General features: G+C 39.1%; 1 protein-coding gene across 17 annotated transcripts in view; it reads left to right on the top strand.

The window, feature by feature from the left end:
- ELAVL2 (ELAV like RNA binding protein 2) overlaps positions 1–26,936 on the top strand; it is a 92,126-nt gene that overhangs the window by 32,503 nt on the left and 32,687 nt on the right. For 8 of the 17 annotated variants that reach the window (XM_032205357.1, XM_032205354.1, XM_032205355.1 and 5 more), the window contains one exon: positions 10,697–10,937. In XM_032205357.1, the coding sequence (XP_032061248.1) occupies positions 10,712–10,937 (226 nt within the window). In that variant the 5' untranslated portion in view covers positions 10,697–10,711. Of the gene's footprint in view, positions 1–8,151; positions 8,243–10,696; positions 10,938–26,936 lie in introns of all 17 variants that reach the window. The other 9 variants (XM_032205350.1, XM_032205352.1, XM_032205349.1 and 6 more) reach the window with 2 other exon arrangements.

Consider the following 26,936-nt stretch of genomic DNA (forward strand, 5'->3'; position numbering starts at 1 on the left):
AGGATACATTTAAGCATACTTGGGAGATCAGCAGTGTTGCATGTCCACGATGGCTGTTTCTTTAGTTACTGATTTAGGTGTATAATTAATGTTACTATGAAATGGGGTATTGCTTCTGGCTTTTGACACAGAGAAACTTCCTAATACAGCTAAGTCAGCCTTTCAAAACTCATTAGAAAATGAACGAACCTAGAATTTGCAGTTATGTGTAGATTTCATAATTTGTATATAGAATTTTTAGTGGGTTGGACATAGATAAGAGAAATGTCTATTGCATAACTATATCAGATGGAAGTTCTAATAAGCTTGAATATAACATCTAAGGGACTGCATGAAATCATACAGCATAAGAATAAAAAAGCAACGTGCAGGTTAGCCTGTAAGGAGCAAGGGCATCTTCAGTCAGTTTTGTACCATTTAGTTTCATGGAAATTGAAGTACTGGAAAACACTAGAGATGGAAGATAAATTAGATATGACTCAATGAGCAAAAGGTTAAGAGAAAGAGCTGAAGTGCGTGGAAGCCACATGGCCCCAGAAATGTAATATTTTCTGGTCAGAATAAGATAATATCTGTATTAACGATGATTTATCTAATTCTTAGACTTAACAAAGGGTTCTGGCATCTTGACTGCGCTTCTGTTTTTGAATTTCTGTTTGCATAGCAATTCACATCCTTGGAGGTCAAATCTGCAGACTTGAGTCAGCACAGAAATCATACTCTAAGTGCAAGATTATTTTAAAATAGGAAAATTACTATCTCTGCATTTAGTGTTGGATTATACAAATAAAAAAAAAGTGCATAAGTCATCACAGTGCAGCATATGGATCTGTCATGTTATATCTGTGTTGCATTATTCATTACTTGATATATCTGGATTAAGAAATGAAGTTTTCTTCATCTGCTACTGTGGAAGTGCTGCATTCATGGGACTGCAGTGATTCCCTACTCCTGGTGGAGCAGGCAGGGTGGAGTGGGTGTCACAGCTGTGTTTAAGCTTGTTGTTCTTAAAGTTTTTCTTAAAAGTTTTGGTTTGAGCAGTGTCCCTTTTGCTTTGATTCTGCCCCCATGCCCATTTGGAGGGGGTGTGGAGAGTAGAATTCCCCCCCAAACACACACACACACACACACGATCTGGGGGAATTGTGCAGCTCTAGTCAAATTGTGCCATATCTCTATTTTTAGGTCTTCTACCACTGAGGAATACCAGGGATTTAATATAAAAAAAAATTGCAGCAGCTAAAAGAAATGCATTGAAGTGGTCAGCCCTTGTGTAGGGGTGTAGCAGCAAAGCACAAAGCAAGGCTGGTTTTCTTTTCCTTTCACCTTTAGGGTGAATTTTAAAGGAGAAAACCTGGCATTTTTAGCTTTCAGGTTTAGATAGGACAGTCTTTATTCCTTAACTTGCTTCTCCCATGTTACGGTTCTGAAGGAGGAAATGTTTTTTGTTCAGCCTCTTGAAATTTTCAGTATAGGAGTCAGAAGTCAGCAAAGCTACACCTCCTGCAGCTTCACCTTTTAGTTTCAATTTAAGCCATTATCCTAGCCCTAGCCATCCTGAGGTTTTTGTGGACAAAAGCAACTTGCTTCTGTGTGTGTGTAAAGGTGCGTGCTGCATTTTGGTGTGAATGCCTCTCCACACTGCACACACGTGCTCGGTACCAGTTTCAGAGCCGAGAGGTGGGGGCAGTATCATGGCTCTGTCAAGTCCCTGCTAATCAAAGCCAGCAAAAGCATCCTACTGCTCATGCTTTCTGCTGCTGGCCCAGCCTGCTGTTGTGAAAAAGTGAAAGGGTGCTGGAGTTTCCCTAATGCTTTCTGGCCCTCTTGCACTGCTGGAGATGGGAAGGGTGAGGGACAAAACCTTCTGCCACGATCTCCTTCAGGGAGGGGAACGGGAGGTTACTTGAGGGCCATCTGCCACTCTATATAGATGCATGACTTCCTTGTCAGAAAAGAAGCTCTTCCCCAGGTTTTTAACTTTTTTTTCAATTCGACTGTTTCCTGAGCCACCGTTGCTTTTTCCTGGCTATTGGTAAAACTAAGTAGCTTTTTTGGGTGAAACCTCAGCTATTGGAATTGCCAGTGAGGCATGAACTTTAAACTGAAGTGAGTGAGTTTCATAGCCCAAACCAAAGGGTAAAGTAAATGCTCAGAAACTGTATTTGGGCATCTCAGCCAGTTCAGGTGGAGCAGTAACTGTTTGTCTAAAACCAGATGATGACTTTGAAAACCCTTCAGGATATCAGGGTGATGTTATCTATGTCCTTGAAGAGCCCAGGTTGTCTTATTTGGCCCCACTGAGTCTTGGGTTTCTCTTTTTGTACTCACAGCAGGCTCAAGAGGACTGCAGCTGTTTGTGTAAGGCTGAAGGGACATGTCTGCAGTAAGAGACTGCTCAAGTTTTAACTTACTTAAACTTACTTAGTTTAACTTGATCTTACTTAGAATGCATGTGCATGTGACAGGGTTGCTTTGCCTCAGTGCTTTGCTACAGGCTGGGAGCAGCACATTAGACTGAGAAAGCATGGGCCAATGGCTAAATGAGCAAGAGCAAAATCACCTCTGTAGTTAGCACGGTATTGTGGGTGGTGGTGTACAGTTGAAAGGTCTGAGTGTATCCTCTGCTTAAGTAAGTATTATTTAAAGCATTGATCAAGCCTGATACTCTGCCCAGCTTGTTGGAGATTTCTGGTCTGTTCCAGGACTGAATGTCCGTCCTGTGTAATCTGTTGATAATTTTGGTGGAACTCAGGCTCACATCCACAATATTGGTTTTGCTCAGACAAAACCAACTTGACATTTAGCTAAGGTTCTGAATCTAATAAATGTAACTGTTTGTCCTCGGTTGGCCTGAACTTTCTTTAAAGGAAAGAGCAGTGAAAAGTACAGTTATATGTTGGTCTCTTTCATCCTGCATGTCAGCTAATGTTGAGGCTTTCTTGCTTTGGGAATAAATAGTTCTGTTGTTAGAAATGGCTGTGTCTCTAGATTGACCTGAATAATTCGGAATGTATAGTTTTACTTCCTTAGTCTCGCTTGAACTGATCACTAAACAGAGTGCAGGTGTTAGAGAAAAGTGTTAGTGCTGATATTTCTAGTGTGACTTCTTAGGTATTTCTGTGCTGCACACCTCTTCAACAGCAGTTAATCAATAACTGCAGTCAGACAGAGCTCTTGCGTGGTCTCCAGATCAGCCTCTCCTCAAGCAGTGTGTTCACCTTCTTGTACTTGTGCTGCTTTTTTAGAGCTGCTTACAAATCTGTTGTTCTGGCTTCTTTCTTCGTGCAGTAGCTGCATTAACGTGGTGACATTGTTTAGAGCAGCTGGTAGGTTCTTGGGGTTATACAGATTACTGACTTTCCGAAAGTATTGCTTCACATGTGGAGACACTCCTCGAGTTCAGGTATACGTTTTTAGCGATCCCCATAATCTTTGACCTTCCATGGATGACTTGACCTTTCTTTTTATGTTGTTTTAGTGCTGTTACCAGAGCTGCCACCCTGTTTCCTGGTAGCAGACCTTGTGCCTGTGTTGATGGCAGTGTCTTGTTCAACCATCCAGAATTGTTCACTTGCTTTCTCATTGCCTACCTGCAACGGGCAAACCTATCCAGCTGCTTCTTTGTTGCTGCCAAAAGCTTCTGCAGATGAGTTTCGTCAGCACCAGTCAGAAAGATGAATTAAAATCCTCTTGCTTATGTATCATATGCCTTTTTTATATCCATCCTGGACCTTTGATCACCTTCTCACCTTGCACTTGCTCAGGCCAAGGTGTAGAAGTGTTGAGTAGCACTACTTTTTCAGCTGTGTGTACCAGAGCCAATGTGGAAAGGTTTCTCTTCAAATCCAGTCATCGTAGAGAGGGTACATGGTTATTTTTTTATTGTTATGTAGTGACTACTCTCCTTTCTGGTCTTACAGTTGCCCGTGTTTACATTAATAACTTAAATTACTTTGAAAACTTTGAGAGTGCCTTATTATCAGAAGCTAATTCCAAGTTTTCTTTGAGCTTCTGGGGGCTTTGATTAATATTGTATCAAAAGTTCTTGGTAACATGCATAAATCAGAAGGTTCTCTACTGGCTGTTTTCTCTTGTGCTGAGTGAGTATTCTGTTGGAGTAGTTCACTGATCTTGTTTGTGCTACAAATTTTTTAATAGTATAATGGAAGAAATAACACAGAAGTAAACAGACGTGTGAGTGGGAAGGGTTGCTAATGGAGAAATGCTGGTCTGTGGTGTTTTAAAATAAGTTAAACCGCAGACAAAGTTAGGATTGTTTAGCCTGCCTGTGCAGACTCGCCAAGCACAATCTGTGCTGTTACTTCTGGACATCAGAGAAATTATCAAGCTCTCCTTGATAACTACCCTTCCTGCTGGGAAACTTGAAAGCGTTGGTGGTGTCTTGTTCTGAAAAGCAAGGTTGTTGCCTGAAGAGCTGCCCTCTGGCCTGCATGTGCCTTCATCCATAAAGTTTGGGGTGTTCTAGCAGCCTATGCGATAGCTCTTGGCATATGCTGAATTCAGCAGCCTGCATTGTCTCTCTTTATACAGCTTTTGTGAGTGTCCGTGAATGAATGATGAGTCTTCATGCAGCCTCATAAAGGATATTTGAATACTCAAAAAAAAAAAAAAAAAAAAAGCTTGTCAAATTAATACTCCAGTAAAGATTAAAAAAAAAAAAAAAAAAAAAAAAAAAAAAAAGCAGTTAAGATGAAGCACTCATAATTTCAGTTCTTCATTGTACAAATAACAGTGCAATTAAATATTTTTGGAAGCACGTTTTTGAGTTCTGTTTTTAAAGTAAAATTCAGCTTGTCTGATATGTCAGGGCTTATTGACTTTCACTAAGCCCTCAAATAATGATTTTTTTTCCTTTTTGTTGAAGTTTTTGAGCAATATTCCTTGCAGACAAACCACTTAGGCTTGCTAAATAACTGTCATTACTGTTGTGCGTTGAAGTAGGAGGAGTAAAACCTTTGTAAAGGAGACCAAAGATTTTTTAAAAAGACAATTTTATTACAAGCTGAGACTAAAATTCTGGTGTAGACTTTCAGACCTTTGTATTTGGAAGGCATAAAGGACATTGTTCTCATCTATGGGCTTTGCTCATTCTGCCACTTGGCATTATGAACGCAAAATCCTTTTAAGTATTATGTATTATGACATCTGCTTATCTGTAATCACCTTTATGTAGTAATATGATTTAGAAGTATACAGCTTAATCAGCGGAGGCATCTGTGCAGTGATTTTGATGTGTCTATAAGCGGAATTAACTTCTGTATGTAAAATGCATGTGAAATGTTTTTCCCCCTCAGTGAGAGGAGGTGAAAAGATCTGAATACAAGCAGGTAGGAGAGGGTCTCAGCCAAAAGCCCTAAATGCTTCTCTCTCCAGTGTATCTGGAGTGATAACAGGAGTCTGAATGCTTTGGTTTTGTCACCTCATCAGCTGTTCAAATGCTCATGCCCAGCAGGAAATGGTAGCTGAGGCTGAATCCTGGAAATACTGAAACGATGCTGCATACCAAAATACCTATTTTTCAGGGAAAATGAGTAGCAGCCCACTAAATATTATATTGCTGGTCTTTGTCTTGCTAGCTTTGCTTTATTTTCTAAAGCACTCCCGTTGACATAATTGTAACTGTTCTATGGGAAGCAGGACTAATCACTTTGAAGCATATGGCTTTTTAATTCCTGATGTTTGGAATTAAAAAAAAAAAAAAAAAAAAAAAAAAAAAAAAAAAAAAAAAAAAAAAAACACCTTTGCCATGCAAACTGTTTTCATGACTCACTTGAACTGGAGCTAATTAGAAACCAGGATTCTGTTAATACCACAGACAGCTTTTAAGGCTGCTTAGATTTAAAATTGTAACTGGCTTCATAAATTAAAAGCAGATTTATTCAAAGATAGATGGCTTCAATATGCTGTATGTTAACAAAGGGAACCAGTTACTGTTTTCCAAACTCAGCAATGTTGGTTCCTCTTCTGGGGACCACAGACATAGCAAAATTCCCGTTCCAACTTCACTGCAAGGTGATCTTGGATTTTTTCAACAAAGTCTTGTTTCCTGAGGTTACAGGCTTTGTCAGGTTTAAATGCAGTGATTGCTGAGCTATTGCAGTAATCTGAAGAGCATTCTCTCTACAAGCCTAACACTGTCAAACTGTTTTGGTCTTTCCACAATACCAATGATTTTCCAGTAGGTCAATGTTTTAGCTTTCTTGGGAATTATTCACAGTTCAGATTTTGTCAGAATGCTACAACTTTAATCGTAAAGTGCAGTGCTAGGTTGGAAATAGCTTTTTTTAAAGTCTTGTTTTTTGGCATAACTAGCTATATCACATAATTTTCATGTCAAGTGGAAGTATAAAGTAAAGGGTAAGAACTCTTTTTCCATATTAGGTATAAAAAAAAATGTAATTTAAAAAGTAACAAAAACGGTGAAAGGATTGGTGGAATGGGACTTGTTTTTTGAGATGTGATGGTGGTAGTTAGAGGGGTACATTGCTGTGTCCTGTGGAGCACTTCAGTGAAGGCAGGAGTGTTATGGAAACGAAGCGCTTCAAACGAGAGGGGTTTTTTGGGGAAGTGCTGGGATGTGGTGTGAGCTCACTGCAGTCTCTGGTGAGTGCAGTGTAAGTTCACCCAGGTAAGCTCTCCTGGAGGAGCTTTCTGTCTGCAGCCCATGGCTTGCAGGGTGAAAATACTCTGCCAGGTCATGCAGGCTTGCTGGGAGGCACGGAGACACAAGCATCTTACACACATCTCTACAGTCTGTAGGAAAGCAGTCTCTGATATTAAAATATCAGACTGATATTTTAATGCAGCTTCCATAATAAAACTTGTCTGGACTTAGCAGAAGTCACTTGAGATTTTTTTTCCAATAGTAAGAGCTGTGTCAAGCATGGTTGCCTGTGTACAGTGAAGTGCTTCAGAAGTTGTTGGAATTGTTTTTGGTTTCAGACCATAGAGAATGTCTTGCAGCCCATACCAAAGCCTCAGTGTTTTGCATGAGAAGATGAGATTGAAGGTCTTGATATCAACCTAAATCAGGAATGGAGTCCTGATGTCAAGCCATTTAACCTAAAGACAGGCTTTGGTAGCAAGCTGCGATGAAGACAAACTTACACTGTTCGAAATGGCAGCGGTTGTTTTGAGAAATGTGTTTATAAACCCTGGCTGCAGCAATCTTCCAAAATCTGAGTTTTTTAATCAAGTTAAATTTACTGTTTAGATTTCTCATCTGCTAACCAGAGGCAAGAAGTCTCTTGGATTTATACCAGTCTCAAACTGTGGCAACAGTCTTCCTGTTCTTGCCAGTGTTGTGGTTATATTTAACATCTGGACTAGTTGTAATCAGCTGCAAATGGCCCATTAGCAGCTTTTTTGTTATCCTCTTAGCACTGTTCAGTTCAAATCTAACTGGGTTTGCAACAATCCTTCATTTTAAAAAAAAAAAAAAAGGCGAAGTACAACAATGTGCTTGGACATGAAAATGCCATTATGAAGAACTACCTCACTGATATGTTTCCCCCCTTCTCCTTGAGATATCCTTGACTCCGCTGCCACTTGCACGTCCACTGGTACTCTTAAATAGGGCTGTTGCAGGGAAACTTTCTGAAGGCCTTCTCTGCAAAATTTTAACTTACTAAATTTTTAATCTAGGATTTTAGTAATGGACTTAATCGTTGCAAAGTAGTTTCTTCTGTTTGTGGGCTGGGAAAAGCATTTAAGGTGAGCTATTTTTCAGTGGTGCATGGTCATCTTACATGCTAATGGAAAATTGATTTACTGCATTTCCTCTTTCCTCTTCTTTCCATCTTGAGGATTTAAAAAAATAAAAATGCTGCGGTGTAGTCCTTTTAGATATGGTGTGGTTCTTGTGGTAGTTCTCAGGGTAGATGCAGAGGTAATAGATTTTGCTATCTTTTAAATTATCTCTTAAAAATAAACATCCTAATTCACGTAAGAAAAATAATTTTGGAACTAAATTTGGAAAGATTAGATTGGAATTGCCTCAAATTCAATTAAGCCCCACTGCGTGGATGTGCTGGGAATATAAATGCAATTACTGTAAATTTGTACAAACTGATTTGTTGCGTTATCTTGCTAATCTAACATACAGTACTTTTTGTGTCCATATTGCAGACGGCAACTCCAAACTAACATGGCAGTCAGACTGTGTGATGTGGCTTCTCTGCTTAGAAGTGGTTCGTGGGCAGCAGAGCCTTGGACTGGGGTCTGTGGGATTTTTATTAAATTATGTAGGCTACTTTTTTTTACATGTTAATAGTGCTGAGGCCATACCAAACTCTAATCTCCCATTTGGAACACTAACTCTCTTCTGTTTCGTTACAGGCTGCAGGTTGTTTCCCTACTCTGTCAGGGCCTAGAGCACACTAGTGTACCATGACAGCTTTTCTATTATATGGTGATCTCCTGTAGAAATTATACTGCAGAGCTTGCCTTTCTTCCAATGTCAATTAGATTTTAGTGATAATTCAAAATACCCAGTGGATAACTGAAGAGTAGTATTGCACTAAAATTGTTTTGGTATGGTCTGAATACTAAATTGCAGTAACTTTAAAAAAAACCTGTATACTGTGTATTTGATTACTATTTTTTTAAAGTATATTTATAAGTCTTATTCTAAGAAATTGTTTTTAAACTGTAAATTTATCTCAAACTATCTTTCAGGGTAGAAAATATTTAGTAACTGCTGAAGACGTGGCATGTGTTTTATGAACAGTTGTATTCAACCTATCAATGGAGTATGCATTATTTGTAAAACATATTAGTATCGCTTTATCCAGAGCAGATGGTTCTATAGCTGGGAAATGCTGTAATTTCAGCACACACAGGCTACTGCAGCTGTTCACTTGAATGTTGGCTTAAGATAGGATTCTTGCCACCTGAACATGAAAATAAATGTGCAATTAAGTGAGGATTGTCTGTCCTTGCTAAATCCTTCTAATTTTGGTCAATGCAGACTTAAAATTTGATAAAGGGGGGAAAAAAAATCAATTGTACAGAGCTTCAGTCAGAGCACAGCTTTTGTGGCTACCAGCTCTGCCAGATATGCTGGTATTCTAAAGAGTAATTTATCTTAATTGGTATCATCTATTTTCCCATCTTTTCAGCAGACTTGTTTCCTCACAGTGCCAGGAGCAGGTTGCCCCCTTGAAGTTTGTCACAAGGGAGTGAAAATGTTGGTGACCCAGTGGTGGCTCCTCTGACAAAAAAACAGATCACATTTTTGTATAAGACACTTAATATATACATCTTCCTTTTCTTGCTTTGTGCTGAAGTAACCTCTTGGAAAATACTTCTGTATACAAAACATGGAAGTGTCTTCCCAGGAATGTCTGAACTCGTTTCAGATGCTGTAACCTCCCTTTCATGTGTTTAGGAAATTCAGATTTGAACTCACTGAGTACAGTTGGCCGAATCACTTGTTCATGTATGTAGTGATTGGATATGCTGCTTTGAACAGGGGAGTAAGGACAGATAACCCCCAGGGGTCTTTTCCAGCCTGATGATTCCTGTGGTTTTGTAGCAGGTTTTCTTGCTTGAGATCTCCTTCTAGAAATCAGATCTCGTTCTAGAAATCTTAGTATGAGGTTGGATTTCAGTGATTACTGGATTTTTATTTAAACTTCTTGATGAGTCTTGCTTCTGGAGTAAATGATCTGTTAGTGGCTAACATACGTAGAATTTTCTGGTGAGGTTTGTTCTATACAGCTGGTCTCCTACAGCATAGGCTACCCAAGCCTTGCATGTTAGACTGCCATTAAAAAAAGACTGTTTAACAGCTGTTAGCATTCATTGGCTGCCAGTGATGGCAGAGAGCCTTTGAACATCTGGGTAGCGTGTGGGCAAGTACTGACTCTTCTCCACAGATGATTGCTGCTACGTTTGCAAATCATACAGTCAGTTACTTTTGGGTGAAACACGTTTCTGGAGTAGTGATCGCTCACTTCTTTTGTCTAACAGAGTGAGTTAAAGAATCAAATTTAACAGTTTTCAGGGTGCAGAGGAAGGAGGAGGTGATTAACAGAAATTGGCAGTTTAATCAAATAAAAAACATTTAGAAACTGATTGCCAGCCTGTGGTAGCAGAAGGTTGACCTAGAGGTTATCAAGGAAGAGTTTGTTTCCCATTCCAGCACATCCATTTACATCTCTAAACATCTCTTTTTAAATTACTATTCTTGCTTTCCAGTACTATCAGAGACAGGGTCAAGATACAATTAACACCCACCTGTCTTGAAAATAACCAAAAAAGGCAAATACTTGAAAAACTGCACTTCACATTTCAGTTGTCACTTAAGTTAATAGTACTGATTACCATTGCAACAGTCCAATTGTGCTTGGTAATTTCTGTACTAGAAAGGCTGTGATGCCCTGAGTGAAGGGGATGTGGGGGAGGATAGAAACTGAGTTATGGCTCTTGATTTCACTGAAATAAGCCATAGAAGATTTTAGTGATGACTTGATTTGCCTGTAGGTTCTTAAAATGTTTCCTTGATTAACAGTTAAAAATCACTCAGTATTGTTTTTGCATGTAGAAGCACTATCTGGCCCTGGCAAATACCACTTGTGCATAGTGACAATTCTTTTAGATTCTAATCTGGACTCTCCATAACAGAGGGTGAATTACGAATTTTGATGTTTCTTGCTTTCTATATTTTTAGCAGGTAATCGCTGCCATGGAAACACAGCTGTCTAATGGACCAACTTGCAATAACACAGCCCATGGTTCAACCACCATAAACAATTGCTCATCACCAGTTGATTCTGGACACACAGAAGACAGCAAGACCAATTTAATAGTCAACTACCTTCCACAGAACATGACGCAAGAGGAGCTGAAGAGTCTGTTTGGCAGTATTGGTGAGATTGAGTCCTGCAAGCTTGTCAGGGACAAAATAACAGGTATGTGCATTTGGGGATTTTCTGCATCTTTTCACTTTCCTGGCATCTGAGCTGTCACACGGTGGTTTTTTAGTTCTCTTAAACTCTGGAATAAACTCAGAAGAAACCACTGCAGATGTTGCTAGTCAGAAGGAACTTTTGTCAATCATTGTCTAGATTCCACACCAAAAAGTTGTATACTTACATTTCATCCAGTTCTGTGTATGGGTACTGTAAATGTGGTCAGGATGCTTAATTCTTCTGAGCTTTTGAGTCTTTGAAAAGATTTAGATACAGAAAAGCAGATAACTATACAAGGCTTACTTAAGATTTTATTGAACTCCAGTGGAGCTGTGACTTTGTTAGCCTGGCTAATACAAAACTTCGTGTTTTTTTTTTTTTTTTTTTTATAGGATTCAGGGAGTTAATCTGGTACCTTGTGAAGAAGGGTGGACTAATTTTATTTAGCTTTGTGGGTAAAGCAGATTTTGCATTGCAGCACTTCTGCATTTCTTTAGGATGCACACTTGAATTGATTTGTGCTGTCAGAGTGGAAGTATGAGCCTGCAGAGTGATGTTTTCTGTTAGCACTCTATTTTAGCAACAGCTGGTGCATAGAGCGCATGTATTTAGACCAGTTGTTTAACTTTGAAAGAGCTACCAGATGGATGCCTGCACTCTAAAAGCCAAATGAAAGGATGATTGGCAAGGTTCAGTTTGTCTCATTTCCATTTGTCAACTCTGAGCTCTGTCAGACTAAAAAACATGGTACAGTTTATGTTGACATTTCATTATTTTTATTCAGAAATATTGACTTGGAACTCTATTGCCTGCCTTCTTTTTTTTTTTTTTTTTTTTAAGTTGCCAAATACCTAGCTTTAGAGAGCATATCATAAGCTCTCGGCTGCAGCTGTTGAATGTACTGGTTAGCTTGTGTTTCAAACTACTCTTGGAGGCTACATATTCTTCATGGCTTAAGGGATGGAAGCCAATACTTTACCACTGAAAAGTAGTGCAGAACATGGTCATTTTAATAAATAAACTTTCTTATGACTGTGTTCCTAGGGCTGCAATAGTTGGACATGAGAAGAGACAAGCTTTAGCCTGATACAGGTTGTATGGGAGGCTTCAGCCTTTTCTACACATATTGATGTTGATGCCTTGGATGTGTTGGAGAGATGTTCCCCAGAGGCATACATGAATAGTGGAGGCTGAGGCCTAAAAACCTTCAGGCAGTTCTGGCACCAACATCAAACTTCTCTGGCATGCAGTACATGCTTTTTTCTCTTGTCCTGATAACGTATTTTCTGTACTAGCATGGCAAAAAAGTTCTAACAGCTTTTCCTATGTTGGTGCAGGTGGGAAGGGTGATGTTTAAGCAGGAATCCAGCAACAAAAAACTGAGGGGAGTTTTTCCAGTGGTTTTTTTTTTTTTTTTTTTTTTCAACTGCATCTGCCAAGGGTGAGCAGATTGGGCTGCATTAGGGTTTTCTCTTAAATTTGTCTAGCCTGATAAAGAGGCAGCAGTGAGACTGACTTTAGCCACAGGCATCACCTTTGAATATCTCAAAATACTTTTATTGCCAGTGCTCATTCCAAAGGTCTGCTGCTAGCATGCAATAAGTAGAAAATATTGATATGACACTTGTGTTACTTCTGAATAGTTCCGTTTGCTTTTTGAGAATGTTTTTTTGTAATCATTCTCTGCACTCTATAGGCAGTGCTTGTGGCAGTGAGTTTTACTTGTGTGTGGTGTGAGGGTGACTGATTACACCTAAGGGGATGTTCTTGGCATTGGTTACTCATGGTTGTAGGTTTTGGCTCCTGTTCTTACCCATAGACAGTTTAGCTAAATACAATTCTGTGCCACAACGTGGATTCTCAAGCCTTACTTTCTTGAGCCTCTTGCAGTTCAGCTCTGTATAGTATCAGTTAGCTCTATGGCTTGCTTTAGTTTCTACTTCATAAGATACCTAAAGAGAAGGAGAAATAAATAGGCTCAGGCCTAGAGACATAATGCTGTATTTCTGATTCTGAGACTATACTACATACAGTTTATATTTGTTAATTTGAAAGCAAATCTCCCCCAAACTAGGTAATCCTTCCTGAAAAGGATGACTTTTAAAAGACTGCCAGAGTGGATCCATCTGTCTTGGTGAATTCACTAGGCTGTACTTTTCTGACTATTCATTTCAGATAACATTTGTTGACAATTTACTCTTTCCATAGGGACCATGCAGTGGCACAAAATAGGTCAAGCTAAGAGGTTGCTCAAAGCCCAACACTGCTTCTTTCTTACTGAGTAGCCTGCTTTTTGTGCCTTTGCGTTAAGGTTGTTTTACCTCTCGGTGGATCATAGTGACCAGCACTCCAGATGTCTTGCTCTGAGACATTAGGTAGTAAAAGGGTTAAATCTGAGATTCCATGCTCCAGCATAGTGTTCGGTAGCTTTGGCTACTGAAACCACTGCTTTTAGACCTTTTGGGTTGACTTTGCTACCAAACCTTACAGTGATCTGTTCCCGTAACTGTGAGGAACACCAGAAGTGCTTGGGGATGCCAAAGAAATTAGGCTGGGCTGATGCCATGCATTGCAGCCTTCATCTGAAGGCTGGTTGATGCAGAAAACAAGCCTATCTTTTCTGTAGGTCATGACTTCAGTGCTTTAAAATAAAGCCCCTTTACTTAACTGTTTCCTGGCATTCTGTTCCAGGAGTTGAAAGATGAAACTGTTACTTCATCTATTTGTAGGATGGCTATTCAGGCTGTTTACCTGTCTTGTAGACCTGAGTTCTCTTATTTAGCATCCCCTCCTAAAGATGTTTAGGATTATATTCTTGTCCCAGTTAAAAGTCTGCTGCAAGCACACAGAAGTGAGCCTCAAGGTCTTACTGATGGATGTGCAAATTACCCATATCCTTACGTGATGGTTCTGATGTTTTATATGCTGGAAGTTCATGTTGCTGCTACTTAGTGTCAGATAGACTCTTTGCCTGGGAATAGAATGGAGGAAAACTTAATTGCAGACCTTGTCTGAAGGTCTGATGCCTCCTGTTTAGCACAGAGTGGTGCCTGAGAAGGATCCTGAATTTAAATTACACTCTTTAGTTGGTGACAGCTCCAGGTTTGGAACTCTTTGGAGAAAGAGATGGTGTTTGCATTTATCATAGCAGCTCCTCAGCTTTGAAGCATTTGTTTGGCTACTAGCAAAAGCATTGCCTTAGTCTTGTTCCGTAAGGTTTTAGTATAAATGAGAAATGAGTTATCTGATGTTATAACTGCACTGGGAGCCATATGTCTGATTTAAGCAGCCTGGAGCAAGATTACCTTGTATTAGTGGATGCAGGGTTGAGAACACCCTGGTTTCATGCCTGTTCTCATTTATCTTCAGGTTTTATATGGAGTGTTTGGAGAACAAATTTTCCTTTTTCTACAGTTTAGATCAGAGACGAAGAGGAAACTTGAGATAAGTTTCAGAATTACCTTGTTAATTCTTGTGCCAAATACTCTTTAATTGAAGAGGAGTTTTTGAGAGCATAGAACTTGAAATAAATTTTCACACAGACCAAACTGCAAGTGAGAATTCATATGGGGCAAAGCTTTGGTCTGTCACTGACTGTCTAACATCAGAATCAGATGAATCTTCTGGCCACTCTGGAAGTGAAAATTCACATATGAAATGCTTGGAACTAAGAGCTGTTCGCCAAGCCTGTAAGACAGCTCCATTACAGGACTGCTAAGAGATCTTGCTCTGTCTACACAGATGAATGATACTAAACATGGAGATGAAATGTTTCACAGCAATGAAACGTTTTTTGATGAAGGAAGCAAGGAATTCTAATCAATCTGTACATATTGGCAGGCAGTGTCAGTACTCCTTTTCATCTAAGGGTTTGGCTGTGAGGAGAAAGCTGAAGTGGCACAACTTGCTGTTTAGGCATCTTTCATATCAGTTGTGAAATGTACTTCTGTAGTAGGAAAAAGCAGTGTTCTGAGCAAGAATTGAAATACCTGACTGCTGTTCTGTCATTGTACTGAAGGCAGGAATATTAAACCCTCCTATTAATGAAGATTTTAAAAGGAGCTGAAAACTAGTCCCTTCATATAGAGAATTCCATCAACAAGAAAATCATCTGAGAAGTAAGGTATGACTGTCGCTTGCTAACCAAGGAATTTATCCAGAATGAGTTACTGTGCCCAAATGTTGTGGGGTCTCTGGCACCTAGATGCTTTTGGCTAATGTAGATTTATGTACATACATGCTGCTGAACCAACACGTGAAATGTTTGTAGTTGTACAGTGGATGGGAGACCCTGGTCTCAACAAAAGCTACGTAACTGAATTCTTAGCATCTGTTCTTGGATGGCTAAGTGCTTCTACATATTTAAAATTGGAAGATAACTTTAATATAATGTTAAGTATGTGTATTTAAAAAAAAAAAAACAAAAACTAAAAAATAGGGGAAAAAGGTAAAATGCGATGAAGTCTAATTATCAAACTGCCCTTCTTCAAGTATTAGAAGCACAGTCTGTTCCCTCAGGACAGGTTGATTCAGCAGCAGTTGAGGGGAAATGCAAGGGAGAGTAGTAACTGTCACTTAAAAATCAGCACTTAAGTTAGAAAAATGCAGTTTGCTACACTATACTCACTTCTCTGAACTTCAGTATAGGTTAAAAATGACAATGTGTGGTATGTATCCCCATGAAAAAGACTGCAATTCATTTTAATGCCCACTTGTCTTTACAAGAGTATAAATTTGGTTGTCTGGAATATTCTTTTCACGTCATAAAAGACTCTTTGTGATTTCAGGCTTTCTCTTCTACTAATTTACTGAAGAATAGTTACCTACATTATAACTTTGGAATTGAGTCTCATGTTGTGAGAGCAGCTGATAACAAATCCCATAAATTTGAGAGAATTTCACAGTTTACAGGAGGTTTGAATCCAAGAAGTGTTCTTCTATTGTAATAATCATGCACTTATGAAATTCAGATGTTTTTCTCTAAAAATGACTTTGACAAGTCAGTTTTTCATGTCTCTTTGGACAGAACACATTTGAACTAGTAATAAAGCATATATGTAGACCTTTCTGCCCTTGTGTCAACCTGATGACAAAGTTTATTTCAGGTCATTCTAAGTGATCACTATTACATGGGCCTGTTTTTCAGATTTGATCCAGCTGCCTACTGTGAATTTTACAGGTTGGTTGAAAACCTGGTACTCCTGCCAACCCTCTTCCAAAAATCTGTGTTCTCAATTGTCTCATTGCCAGTAAATATCTGCAGTGTTGTGGCAAGGTTTCTTTGTTCTGTGTTAACTCTCAGAGTAAAATTATTTGGGTTTTATGTGATCCTCAATACTTTTACACGATCTAGAAATAGTACAGTGTAATGGACAGATACAAAGAAGGGAGTCACGCTTACTTCTGTTTCCGTAAGGCTGAAGTTGACAGAACAGTCATATCTATCTTGTTTTGTGTAATTCTGCATATTTTATCTTGCCCTCTGCAGATGTTCCTTTGCCGGGTACTTGAAGTGTTTCATTACAGTTTTGTTGCAGATAGCACAGATACAAAAGGCAGCACAGGATGCAGCAGGTGCCTAGGACAGAAAGTTGAATGTTTCTGGAAAACTGTTGATGCAGCTGTAGTCAGTATGTTTGGATTTCATGTTTGTTTGGAAATAGTTTGTAATAGTTAAGTCTCGTGCCTTCTCTCTCTTTTTGTTGAAGAGCCATGGTAATAAATGCAAAGGGTTCTGGGTTGGTCACAACTGAAAATGGAAATGTTTGTTGTGACTGTTTCTGCAGTCTTTTGGTAATCAAGGCAGAGATCCTTTGAGGCATTAGAAAGTGCCTTGTCTAATTGGCTGCTTGACTTTAATTGCTGAACATATGAACATTGCTAGCCTGTAGTTCTCTTTTATGAAATCAGTGCAAAAACTCTAGCCCACATTGGTGTCTGGCAGAGAACAGAGCTCTTGGAAGACAAATCTCTTCTCTGTGCTGCTGAAAAACTCTAGAGTTTCCCCATATGTGAACTCCAAGTTTCAGAGTGATCTCTTGGTTCAGCTGAAACTAGGCTGACAGTTTCTTCGAGTCTCATCACAATCGCTTTGAACAGTGTTAGCTTACGCTCCAACCTAAAATCTTTCTTGCCTTAATGCTAGACTAATTTTAGGGCGTCTAAACTAACCCTATGGGGGAATGAAGAAAGTATACTTACACCTTCAATCTGGGACTCTCGACATGTTGCCTTCTTGAAGCTCTCTGTGGTGATGAGGTGAGAGACAAACCAAGTTCTTTTCTTCTCTGTGTCTTAAAGGGAAGCAAGAAGAAAAACTGTATGGCTTAACAGTGGGGTGGCTTAGTCTGGAAAGTGGCTGCATGCTCGACTTATACAGAGGATAGAAAATCTTAGTTATTGTCACAAAAATGGAAATCGCTGTGGGGGAAAAAATTGAGGATGGTAAGGCAGTAAATAGCTGGACTTCCAGGAGCTTGCTTTATGGCACAAGTGCCTGTTCCAGGGAGGAAAACACGAGTAGGCAATTACTTCTTTGCAGCTTCTGAGAGGAGGATTGCTATTGTTGTGAAACCCCACACCTCTTTTCTCATCATTTGTTCCACATACACATGGTATTCGCAGCCTTTATCCCACTCCAACCAGTCAAATATTTCTGCAGCGTTTTGAGCCCGCTTGAGGTGGGAGAGTAGTTTGGCAGGTAGAGGAGGAGCCAGCTGAAGGTGGCTGCTCTTCTGTGGTGTGCTGAGTCAAAGGTGGTGGCTCTTGATAGCTGCTGCTTCATGGTGTTCTGACATAAGGAGAGGATTCTGGCAGCCTGACAGTTCCTGATTCAGCAGGGATATGGACAAAAGGTCTTTCCTGTCAAACTGTCTTGCCAGCAGGATGCTTTGAGCATCCTTCCTAACTACCGTGAAAATGAAGAGAAAGCAATTGGGATTGAACTGATTTAGGATGATTTCTTTCTGGAGCAACTTGCGTAGAACCTTTTAAGATAGATTTTTAACAGAGCTGGAGAGGTGGATGGGAAAAGAAGGCTTTTCTTGTTACCATCTTTTTAATTTTTAAGGTAGTCTATATTTTGAACCCCACAGCTATTAGAATGCAGTCTGTGTTGTGGCCTGAGGACCCAGTGTTATAGCACAAGAGCAGTGGTTGTTTTAAAAACTGTGCTTTTGCTACAGGTACAGAAAGCCTTGGCCTATGTAGCTGGTGGTTGGAGTGCTGTCCTATTGTCTGGACTGCAGGAATCATCCTGAAGGAATTGCATTTTCAAACAGGCCGTCTGTGGCTTCAGAGCAGTATTAATGGAGACTTGTATTAAGCCTGTTAATACCGTATGTTATAGTGTCTTTTCTGATTCTGTATACTTGTTTATTGTTATGGAAAGGACTTATTGGCAATTACTGAGCATTTTCATATTAAACTACATGATTTACTGCATGTCGCATGTCTCCTGGAAGTGACTCATGCGAGCATGTGGAAATGAAGTAACTTGCTTGACGTTACATTACTCAAAATAGCATTTGATTCTTTGAACCTTGACTTCACTCTTTGCGCCTTTGCAGGCATGACACTGTTTTTGACTGTTAAGAAGCTTTTTTACACCTTGTGTTTTGAAATAGGGTAATAAAAAGTTTGACTTAACCTGCATAGCTTGTTATAGGGATCCAGTTAAGTTGCCTAGTTAGTTCTTACTACTGACGCTGTCGAAACAAACTACTTTTTAAAAAGTTTAGATGGTTTATTCATCCATGCATGTTAAATTCTAGCCATGGATTGATCTCAACATAGAGCATAAGCAAGGACTTGATGTTTTAAAACTGGAACTGTTCTTTTAAGGCTAAATATGATTAGGGACCTTTCTGGCTGTAGTGAATCAGAGCATCACCTTCATTAAATCATTCTGCTGTTCTGCAAATGATGTCTTTTTTTTTTTATTGAGATTAATGCAGTATGTACTTTTCTTTTTTTAAAAAATAATATAAATAAATAAAAGAAAACTTGTTTCTGTCAGATTACAGGGATTTACGAGATGCCCATGAGAATATTGGGTCTTGCAAATTGTCAGCACTCCTTTAGTGACATGGGATGTTCTTGTGTGCTTCTGGCAGAAGTAATGCTCTTTGCTTCCACCACAGGAGTACCCAGGGTGCCCATTTCATCACCATGATTGTTCACCCTTTCTTTAGGTGCTTGTAGGTATGTGTTTCTGTTACAACCTAGTGATTCTAGGCCAACTGTTTGAATAAATGATAGTTCTAGGGCAAACCAGTGTTTACTACGAGGCCTTAAATAATGGGGAATTTCTGTAGGCCGGCACTGCTTCTCAGGGTAGCTGCTGTGAGATTAGTGACAAGTATTTGTAATAACAGAGGTACGTTTCTGTGAAGTCCAGCTCAATTGGGCAGCATTAGGCAACATTACTGATCTGCACACCCTGAAACCCATTCACTCCAAGGATGTTGTGTGGCTTATGGAGCTGTATATTTTTAAAGTAATTGCCTGCTGCCACCACAAGCAGTGCAGTAAGTGAGAAGTCTTTCACTAGCTGTTTCTCCACATTCATGGTGGCTCCATTACGTACTGAAGCAGCTGATATATTGTGCTACTGCAAAAAAAGTGGTAACAAAGTGAAGCCACTTTTGAAAAAGTAGTTGGTTTACCAAAGTACATGGTACAGTTTCACCTTAACATAGTAAGGAGCTTCTACTTGTAACATGACAGACTAATTTTAAGAAAACATGCTTCATAGGTAAGTCACTGTTATTTCAAGCAGTTCCTAATTGTCACTGGTTATTTCAACACAAGAGTGGCTGTAACAGGCAAAACAATTGTTTGTTCAGCCTCCTGTACTGTCCATAACATAACACTCTGCTTCCATACAAGCTAAAATAATGTACATCCCCACGTACAGTCCCTGATTCAAACTGTTTCAGGGTGAGATTTCCTGTTTGGATATAGTGTATCCCTTGGTGAGGTTCACCTAAATCATGTCATCCACAGTATCTCCTACCTTTGATTTTCTCTGCCTGCTGTGGGAAGAACCAGAGGTGCACCCTCATGTTTGAATCTGATAGCAACAAAGTCTCTAGGAAGAGTTAATTGCTTGTGTTGGAGTAGCAGCTAGCTGATGGTGTTCTTCCCATATGGAAAAAACATGCGAGATCTAAGGCAATAGAATGACACCAAGTTAATAGAATGGGGGAGTTGAACCTGGCTGTGATGAAATTTCTACTTTCAGAATAGCTTAAAGCCATTGTTTTAGCTGTTTAATTACAGACATAAATGTCTTACTTGACAGTTTATTCTGCCATACATTATGTTGATCAATATTTGATTATTTTCATTCAGCCTGACTGGGTTTGGGAGAAAGAGGCAGCGTAGTATAAAATATAGTAATCTGTGAGTGATCATGATTTACAGGTGTTTTCTTCATAGTTGCCATTTTCTTTATAGTTGCCTAGCGTGCTAGCTCAGTGGTATGACTTATGAGTGTTCAGTAAATAGAGTCCATCTTCTGGATCTACAAGCACAAATTGCCATTAAATTGGGAATTGTTTAGTGGCTCATGCGTTTTGCTCACGTTGCTGAAGCTGCTTTTAAAATGCAGTTCAAGGCACAACGCAAACTTAAAAAGGATTGTGATACTTGAGCAGTAATCATGTTAAAGGTAAATGGTGAGGAAGCAATACTGATGGTATTCTGTACTTCTTTAGTCCTTCTCATTAGAGAGATGGCTGTGTAGGTACAGTTTTAGTTGCAGTTACACAGTTGAGTGAATAGCAAGTGTGTGTGTATTCCTAGCCTTATTCAGTGTCAAAACAACACTCTGCTAATTGCAGTGGCTTAAACCAGACTCAGTTGATGGTGCTAATTTCTGAAGATGTAATATGTTTAAAAAAGACCTGGTACCAGCTGGCAGTAATGCCCTTGTTGTGGAACAGAAGTGCTCTGTGGGCTTGCCACTAGGTAGGATTATGCTACCGTGTTGTGAAGCATTCTGATGTCTTCCACTGTGAATTCCAGCAATTAAGTCGGACTACTTCATACTCCTTTACCTGGAACTCCTCATCAGACTTTTCGTGCTCATGAAGTTGGACTTCAGGCTATAAGTATTGCTCACTGATCTTTCCAGTGCCGCCCCCGGTTTGCCCTCAGGACTCTGTAGGCTGTGACTAATTGCGGTTTTTACGTTAGTCTTCACACAGCACCATCTTCCATGCAATGCCACTTGTGCTTTGATATGTCAATCAGGTAACACAGCACCTCTGTTCTGTTCAACTCCTGAAAAACTTTAAAAAAAATAAAATAAAAAATTACAGGTCCAAGGGGTGAATTGAAATGAGAGCTTTTGTATACAGACTTGTAATGTTGTCATACATGTTTCTTAACAGCATTCTTACACCAGTGTGTGTAACTTCAGGCTTCCTTCGGCCTTTCATCACTTTTATTGTCAAGCTTCTGTCAACTTGACTTGGTATTGTTTACAAAGAAAGGATATCGGCTTGTTCTTTAGTGCTTTAGGAGATCTTTGCTAATTAATTTCATGTGCAGACAAAGAAACCTCTGGCTTTAAACTAAGTTATTCTTAGTTTACTGAAAGTAGTGTTTGATGTAAAATGAACACTTGAATGACTGTTGGCAGAAAAATAAATTCACTGGAAAAGACCATCCATTTGCAGTCAGGGTTTGGCTGACATCTTGAAGAGTAAAATATTGAAGGTAACATGCATAGCTGATGTTCAGTTATAAGAATTCTGACTGGGTACTTTGTTTTTTTTGTATAGTTTCAGCTTCTAGAACAAGCTTAGCTTCAGCAGTACCGTCTTCCCTGTCAAGTATTGATGAAAAGACTATATAAATGTTTTTGGATGATAGGTTTTAGCATCTCGTGATACTGTTTCTTAATGGTTGTGTTCCTTTAATACATTATTTCAAAATAGATTTTTTTTTTTTGCAGGATTTGAAATAGCCCAAGGTGCCTGAAAAGTCATCATACTGAAATCATTGATCCTAGTTTAAGTGCTGCCTTATTTTTTTTATTGTTCCCTGTGGAAGGTAGATGCATGAATTTGCTATCACTTTAAGATTCTAACTTTTCTAGAATATGGTTATTGTGTTTCATAAATTTTTATATTATAACGTGAAACAAGTTCTTTTAGCTCAGTGGTATGTATTGATTGCGTTATTAACGAAATGCGAGTACTCTGCTCTATTTTTATTCAAAACACAAAGCAATTTTCATCTTCAAAATTTCTGAAACTGAGTGATAATTTTGGGTTCTTTGAGTTATTGATGTTGACTCCTAGAACTAGTGGTGTGATTTCTTTAATGTTACTTTATCTGTTAAGGAACAAGTGAAATGGAGGACAGATGGAACTTATAATTGTACATATGCTTTCACCATTAAATACACTGGTTTGTGTTACTGAATTATTTCTACGAAACCATGTAAGATTATGGCAAGCCCGTAGTGAGAAGGTTTTGAGAGCTCAGGTGCTTCCAGTATTTATATGTTATTACAAACTTTAAACTGATAATTTTCTTTGTGGAAAAGGAGATTACCTGAAATTCTCAATTGTCTTATCTTGTTTGGTCTGCAGACCCTACAGGAATGCTTAAAAACTACGTAGAGGGGGCATGATGAGCTGGATTCTGTGGTAATATCACCCAGCAGTTAGGGAAGGTAGCTTGTTCAGCCCTTGTGTTAGGTCTTGCAGTCCTATGAAACAAAGCAGCCAAGGACTCCCTCGTGTGGTGGGTGTGCCAACCTTTCAGACTTCTCTCTGTGTTTCTCTTACAAGTCCTTTGGTTCATGCAAGTGGGGAGTGCAGGTTGAAATAAAGCAAGTGATTGACCACAGGAAAAAATGTAGGAATAGAAACTTTTCTAGTTTTGATGCTGCTGTTTTTTTTCTGCACCTCTTAGTCACCTGGAAAAATTGCCAGTGTATATACTAGTGGAGCAGGGCTGAAAAAAACACCATGTGCTCAAGCAAAAAATACAAAGTTCTACAGGAGTAGTTTTGGATTTTGTCTGGGATGTGTGTTGGAAAATCATCTTCAACATTAGCTCTTGAAATAGAAGAATCATGAAGACATAGACTAAGCAGACAACTGGACAGGTAGGCTTGATATTGGCAGAAATTCCTGGGGACAAAATGGTTCTGCCTCCCCCCCCCCCCCCCCCCCCCCCCCCCAAAAAAAAAAAAAATACAGGGGAGCCTTGTAATTTCCCAAGATGCTTTAATCAGTCACGAAATAAAACTTCCATGCTAATCAACTGCTCTCTAACCATGCTGTCAGACAGAACAACATGCATCGTTTTTCAAGAGATAAAATGCTCCAGGACAACTGAAAACGCAGCACTTGAGTTGACTGCGCATTTGTGGCCTCTCAGGGACTTCACCTCCGTGTGATACAGCCTTAGCTGTGTTTTAGAAGTAGCTTTCAAAAGGGCTCGCTTAACATCTGTTAAGTTAAAGCTCATACTTGCCTACATTTCAAGCCTTTCTCTTAAGGTGTAGCAGATTGTAAATGACACTTGAGCACTTTCAGGCAAAGCCTCGTTAACAGGACTGCACAGTTCAGATGGCTGAACTCCCTCTTACTGCGCATCCAGCCCAGCAGCATTGAGTAAAGAGCTGTTGAAGATGCTGCTTTGGGCGCTTGTCTGAATTAGTATTTCTTCTTGGTTCTGAGCTGCCTACAGGCTTTACAAGTACATTCCTCCTGAAACCAAGTGGTAGCTCTTGGGTTGAAAATGTAACAGAAGCATTACAGCCATCTTCCACTCCAAGGTCTGTTACAAAACACTTGTCATCCTTTGTCCACTGCAGAAAGAAGGCGCTTCACAGACAACTGTCTCCTTACAGAAGTTTTCTTTTGGTGCACACTTTAGTCATACCTTTTTTTAGTTACTTCTGTTTTACAGGTACAGTAGTCAAAGGGAGAGGGTCTCCTTAACCTGTCCTTCAAGAAAGCTGTCTGATCTGAAGACTCTTGCCCTTCCTGTCCTTTTGTGGAAATGCAGCAAGAAGGAATTTAGCTGTTACGTGACAGTTCTAATGGCATTTTTAAAGAAAAGCCATTACCTGTGGGTGCTGCAGCTGTTCCTAGAAGGAAAAAGGAAGGAAATGACGGTTGGCAAGAATGTTTTTTCTTAAAAGAATATTTGTCAGGCAAGCCACTAACCCTAGAAAGTTGAGAGGAGTGGCTGTAAAACAGGATATTAATTCCTAGTTGGGAATTCCCATGGTTGGACTGAATGGCCTGGCTCAGGTGTTTGCATAATACTCTTAATGTAAGAGAACCTTAACGCATGAACGCATGTTTCTTTTAATGCATGTTTCTTTGAAAGAAGAAACCAGGGTTGGTATGGGTAAATAACTTAGTTTAGTGTGTCTCTTTCAGTCTTCCAGTTTTTCCTTATGTTCCAGCGTACTCAAAACTCACTGTTCAGAAATAAGTTCTGTATATCCCCCAAAACAGGCTGCTTAGATAAAACAGTAAAAAGAGACAAACCTACTACAAACTACTAGGATGTTTTAATTATGTATAGAGTATCTAGGAAGATTAAAGACTGTTGTCCTTGTCTTTTATTACTTTCTTCTGGTTGTAGGTGCTGCCCTTACTGCAGTGGAGATATAAATTGCTGGCTTGGACAGGTGATTACCATTTGCTGTTCAGCCCATAAAAACTGCCTGTTAATAGATAAATAATAGCAAGGAGACACCACCAGTTTTGCGTTCATGCATGAAATACTTAGCTACATGAAACTTCTCCAGTAGAGGACTTCTTTAGTTAGTAAGTGATGTTTGGCCAGCACCAGTACGTTTTTCTTTCATATCACTAGTCCTCTTTACCTTCTTGCTTATGACTTCTTCGTGAACTATTTGGATAGTAACAAGGTAATAAAGCATGAAATAAATAAATCTTCTGTCTAGATCTCCTATTCCTTCCCAAGCTTATGTGAAAGAACTACAGAAGTAAATAATGATGGCCAAGCAAAATAGCTTGTAATGGATTTTGAGCATTCTGTGACTAAGTAGTAACCTCTTCTAAACAATATAAATAGCTGTGCTTCATGGAAATGTATGGTGTAATTTCATGCTATATTTTTCTTTAACTCCACAAATCCTTGAGTTACCAAAGGAAGAATAAGATTTGATGTGGATTTTTTGAACAACCAGTTAAGCAACCAATTAAGTTTCTCAATCTTGTAATTCCTTCACTCCACCGCCACTACAGTAGCCCAGCCGAAGTGTCCACGTGATCTTTGCTTCTAAAATTCAGTTCTTGTGAATAGGACTCTGCTGTAATCAGTCTACTTAGAAATCTTGAGGCAGTTGCCGAAAATAACCAACAAAATCCTTTAGCAGATCTTAATTAACAGGGTATAGAGTGTGATTATTTCCATTCAGAAACGTGAACGTTTTTTGTCCACAGAAGTAGGAAAATGTTTTACCAGTTATATTAAAAGGGCTTTATTCTGCTTTAAGGAATATTGCTTCTACATAAAAAAGCAAATCATTAAGAATGGACAACAGACATTGCTTGTCTTACATATACTCTGTAGGACAAATTTCTCTGTGGGTAGCATCCTATTGAGACTTTCAGTGTTGTGCAGCAGAGGATTTTCTTTGTGCTTTTGCAGCTGTGCACAATGTTTTAATAGGCTTCCTTTTTAGTAGTCAGTTGTGAAACAGCCTGAGCAGAATGGAACTAGCTCACTTATGATTTTTCCTCTTACAACTTCTGTGAATTAGAGCTTGTGTGTTTTTAAAGCAAAAAAAAACACGATGTGACACTTTGCAAGGCACAGTGGTAAATTCAAAGGCACTACCCATGGCTATACCTTCCAACCCGTTTCTTTCCTTCTGTCTACTCGAAACTTAGTTGGTCTTTGCCTTAACAGTGTCTTTAAAGTCTACCATCTTTCCTAAGTAACGAAGCACTATGTTCTTCAGATGCTTCTTCCTTAATGATATAATACTCAGTCTACATTTGTCTAGAGTGCACATGGATCTCCACTAAGCCTCTTTTCAGAGACCTAGAACTAAAACGTTTGAAATGTTACTTCCTATCCCCTGTTGTGTTAGAATTCATTCTGGCTTTGACTGCAGTGCCAAAAAGTGACTTGGCATTCTATAAAATATTACCTCTTCATTTTACAACATCGTCATATGTGGTGGTCGCATGAAATTTATGAAGTTTAAAACTCGTAGAAAACTTGAAACATAAATGGAATAACTTCCCATAAAGTGAATATTCCTCATGTATACTCATAGTACTCATGATGGTGGACGCTTCCCAGTTAGTGATGAATATAACACCTCTAGGTTCAAAAAGACCTGTCTGTTTACAAAAAAAAAAAAAAAAAAAAAGCCTTTTATGGCACTCAGGCTCAAATGTGATTTTGTTACAAGTGCCAGTAACACATGAAATGTCATTAATATGAATTTTCAGACTAACCTTTGCTTTAAATAACCTTTGCTTTAAGTTCTTTTTGTTTTACAGGATTGTGAGAGGCAGTTTTGCTGCTGTGTGTGGTCTCTTACCAAAGTTTCTTGAAAGAAAAGTCAAACTGTTTTTCCTCGTGGTGTAACAGTAAAAGATTAGTTTCTGTTCCTATTGATAGTCTTACTATGAGGCGATGATGGTGTGATCATATGGTTACAGGTTTTAGTAGCTTGTGGGAGAGGCCACCTCTTAAGTGAAAAGGTATAAGGTTCAGGAGAGTCAGTTCCACATCTGTCCTGTTTTCCTTGAGGTGGAGAGGAAGTAATGCTCTATTGAGCTTCCCTGTCCAGCTCTGTGTTTTTGCTTTTTGCCTTACTGGTGATGATACCTGGTTAAGAGGCCCTGTTTTTAGGAATGTTCTATTTGCTCTAATACAGATTTTTTCCTTCCAGGTAATCTTGTTACTTTGTCTTGTCTTACTTCAATTGATTTCTTCTCTTACCCAGTACTCGGTGCTTCTTTAACCTACACCACA

This window comes from Aythya fuligula, chromosome Z, assembly GCF_009819795.1.
Source record: "Aythya fuligula isolate bAytFul2 chromosome Z, bAytFul2.pri, whole genome shotgun sequence".
Classification (NCBI taxonomy): Eukaryota; Metazoa; Chordata; class Aves; order Anseriformes; family Anatidae; genus Aythya; species Aythya fuligula.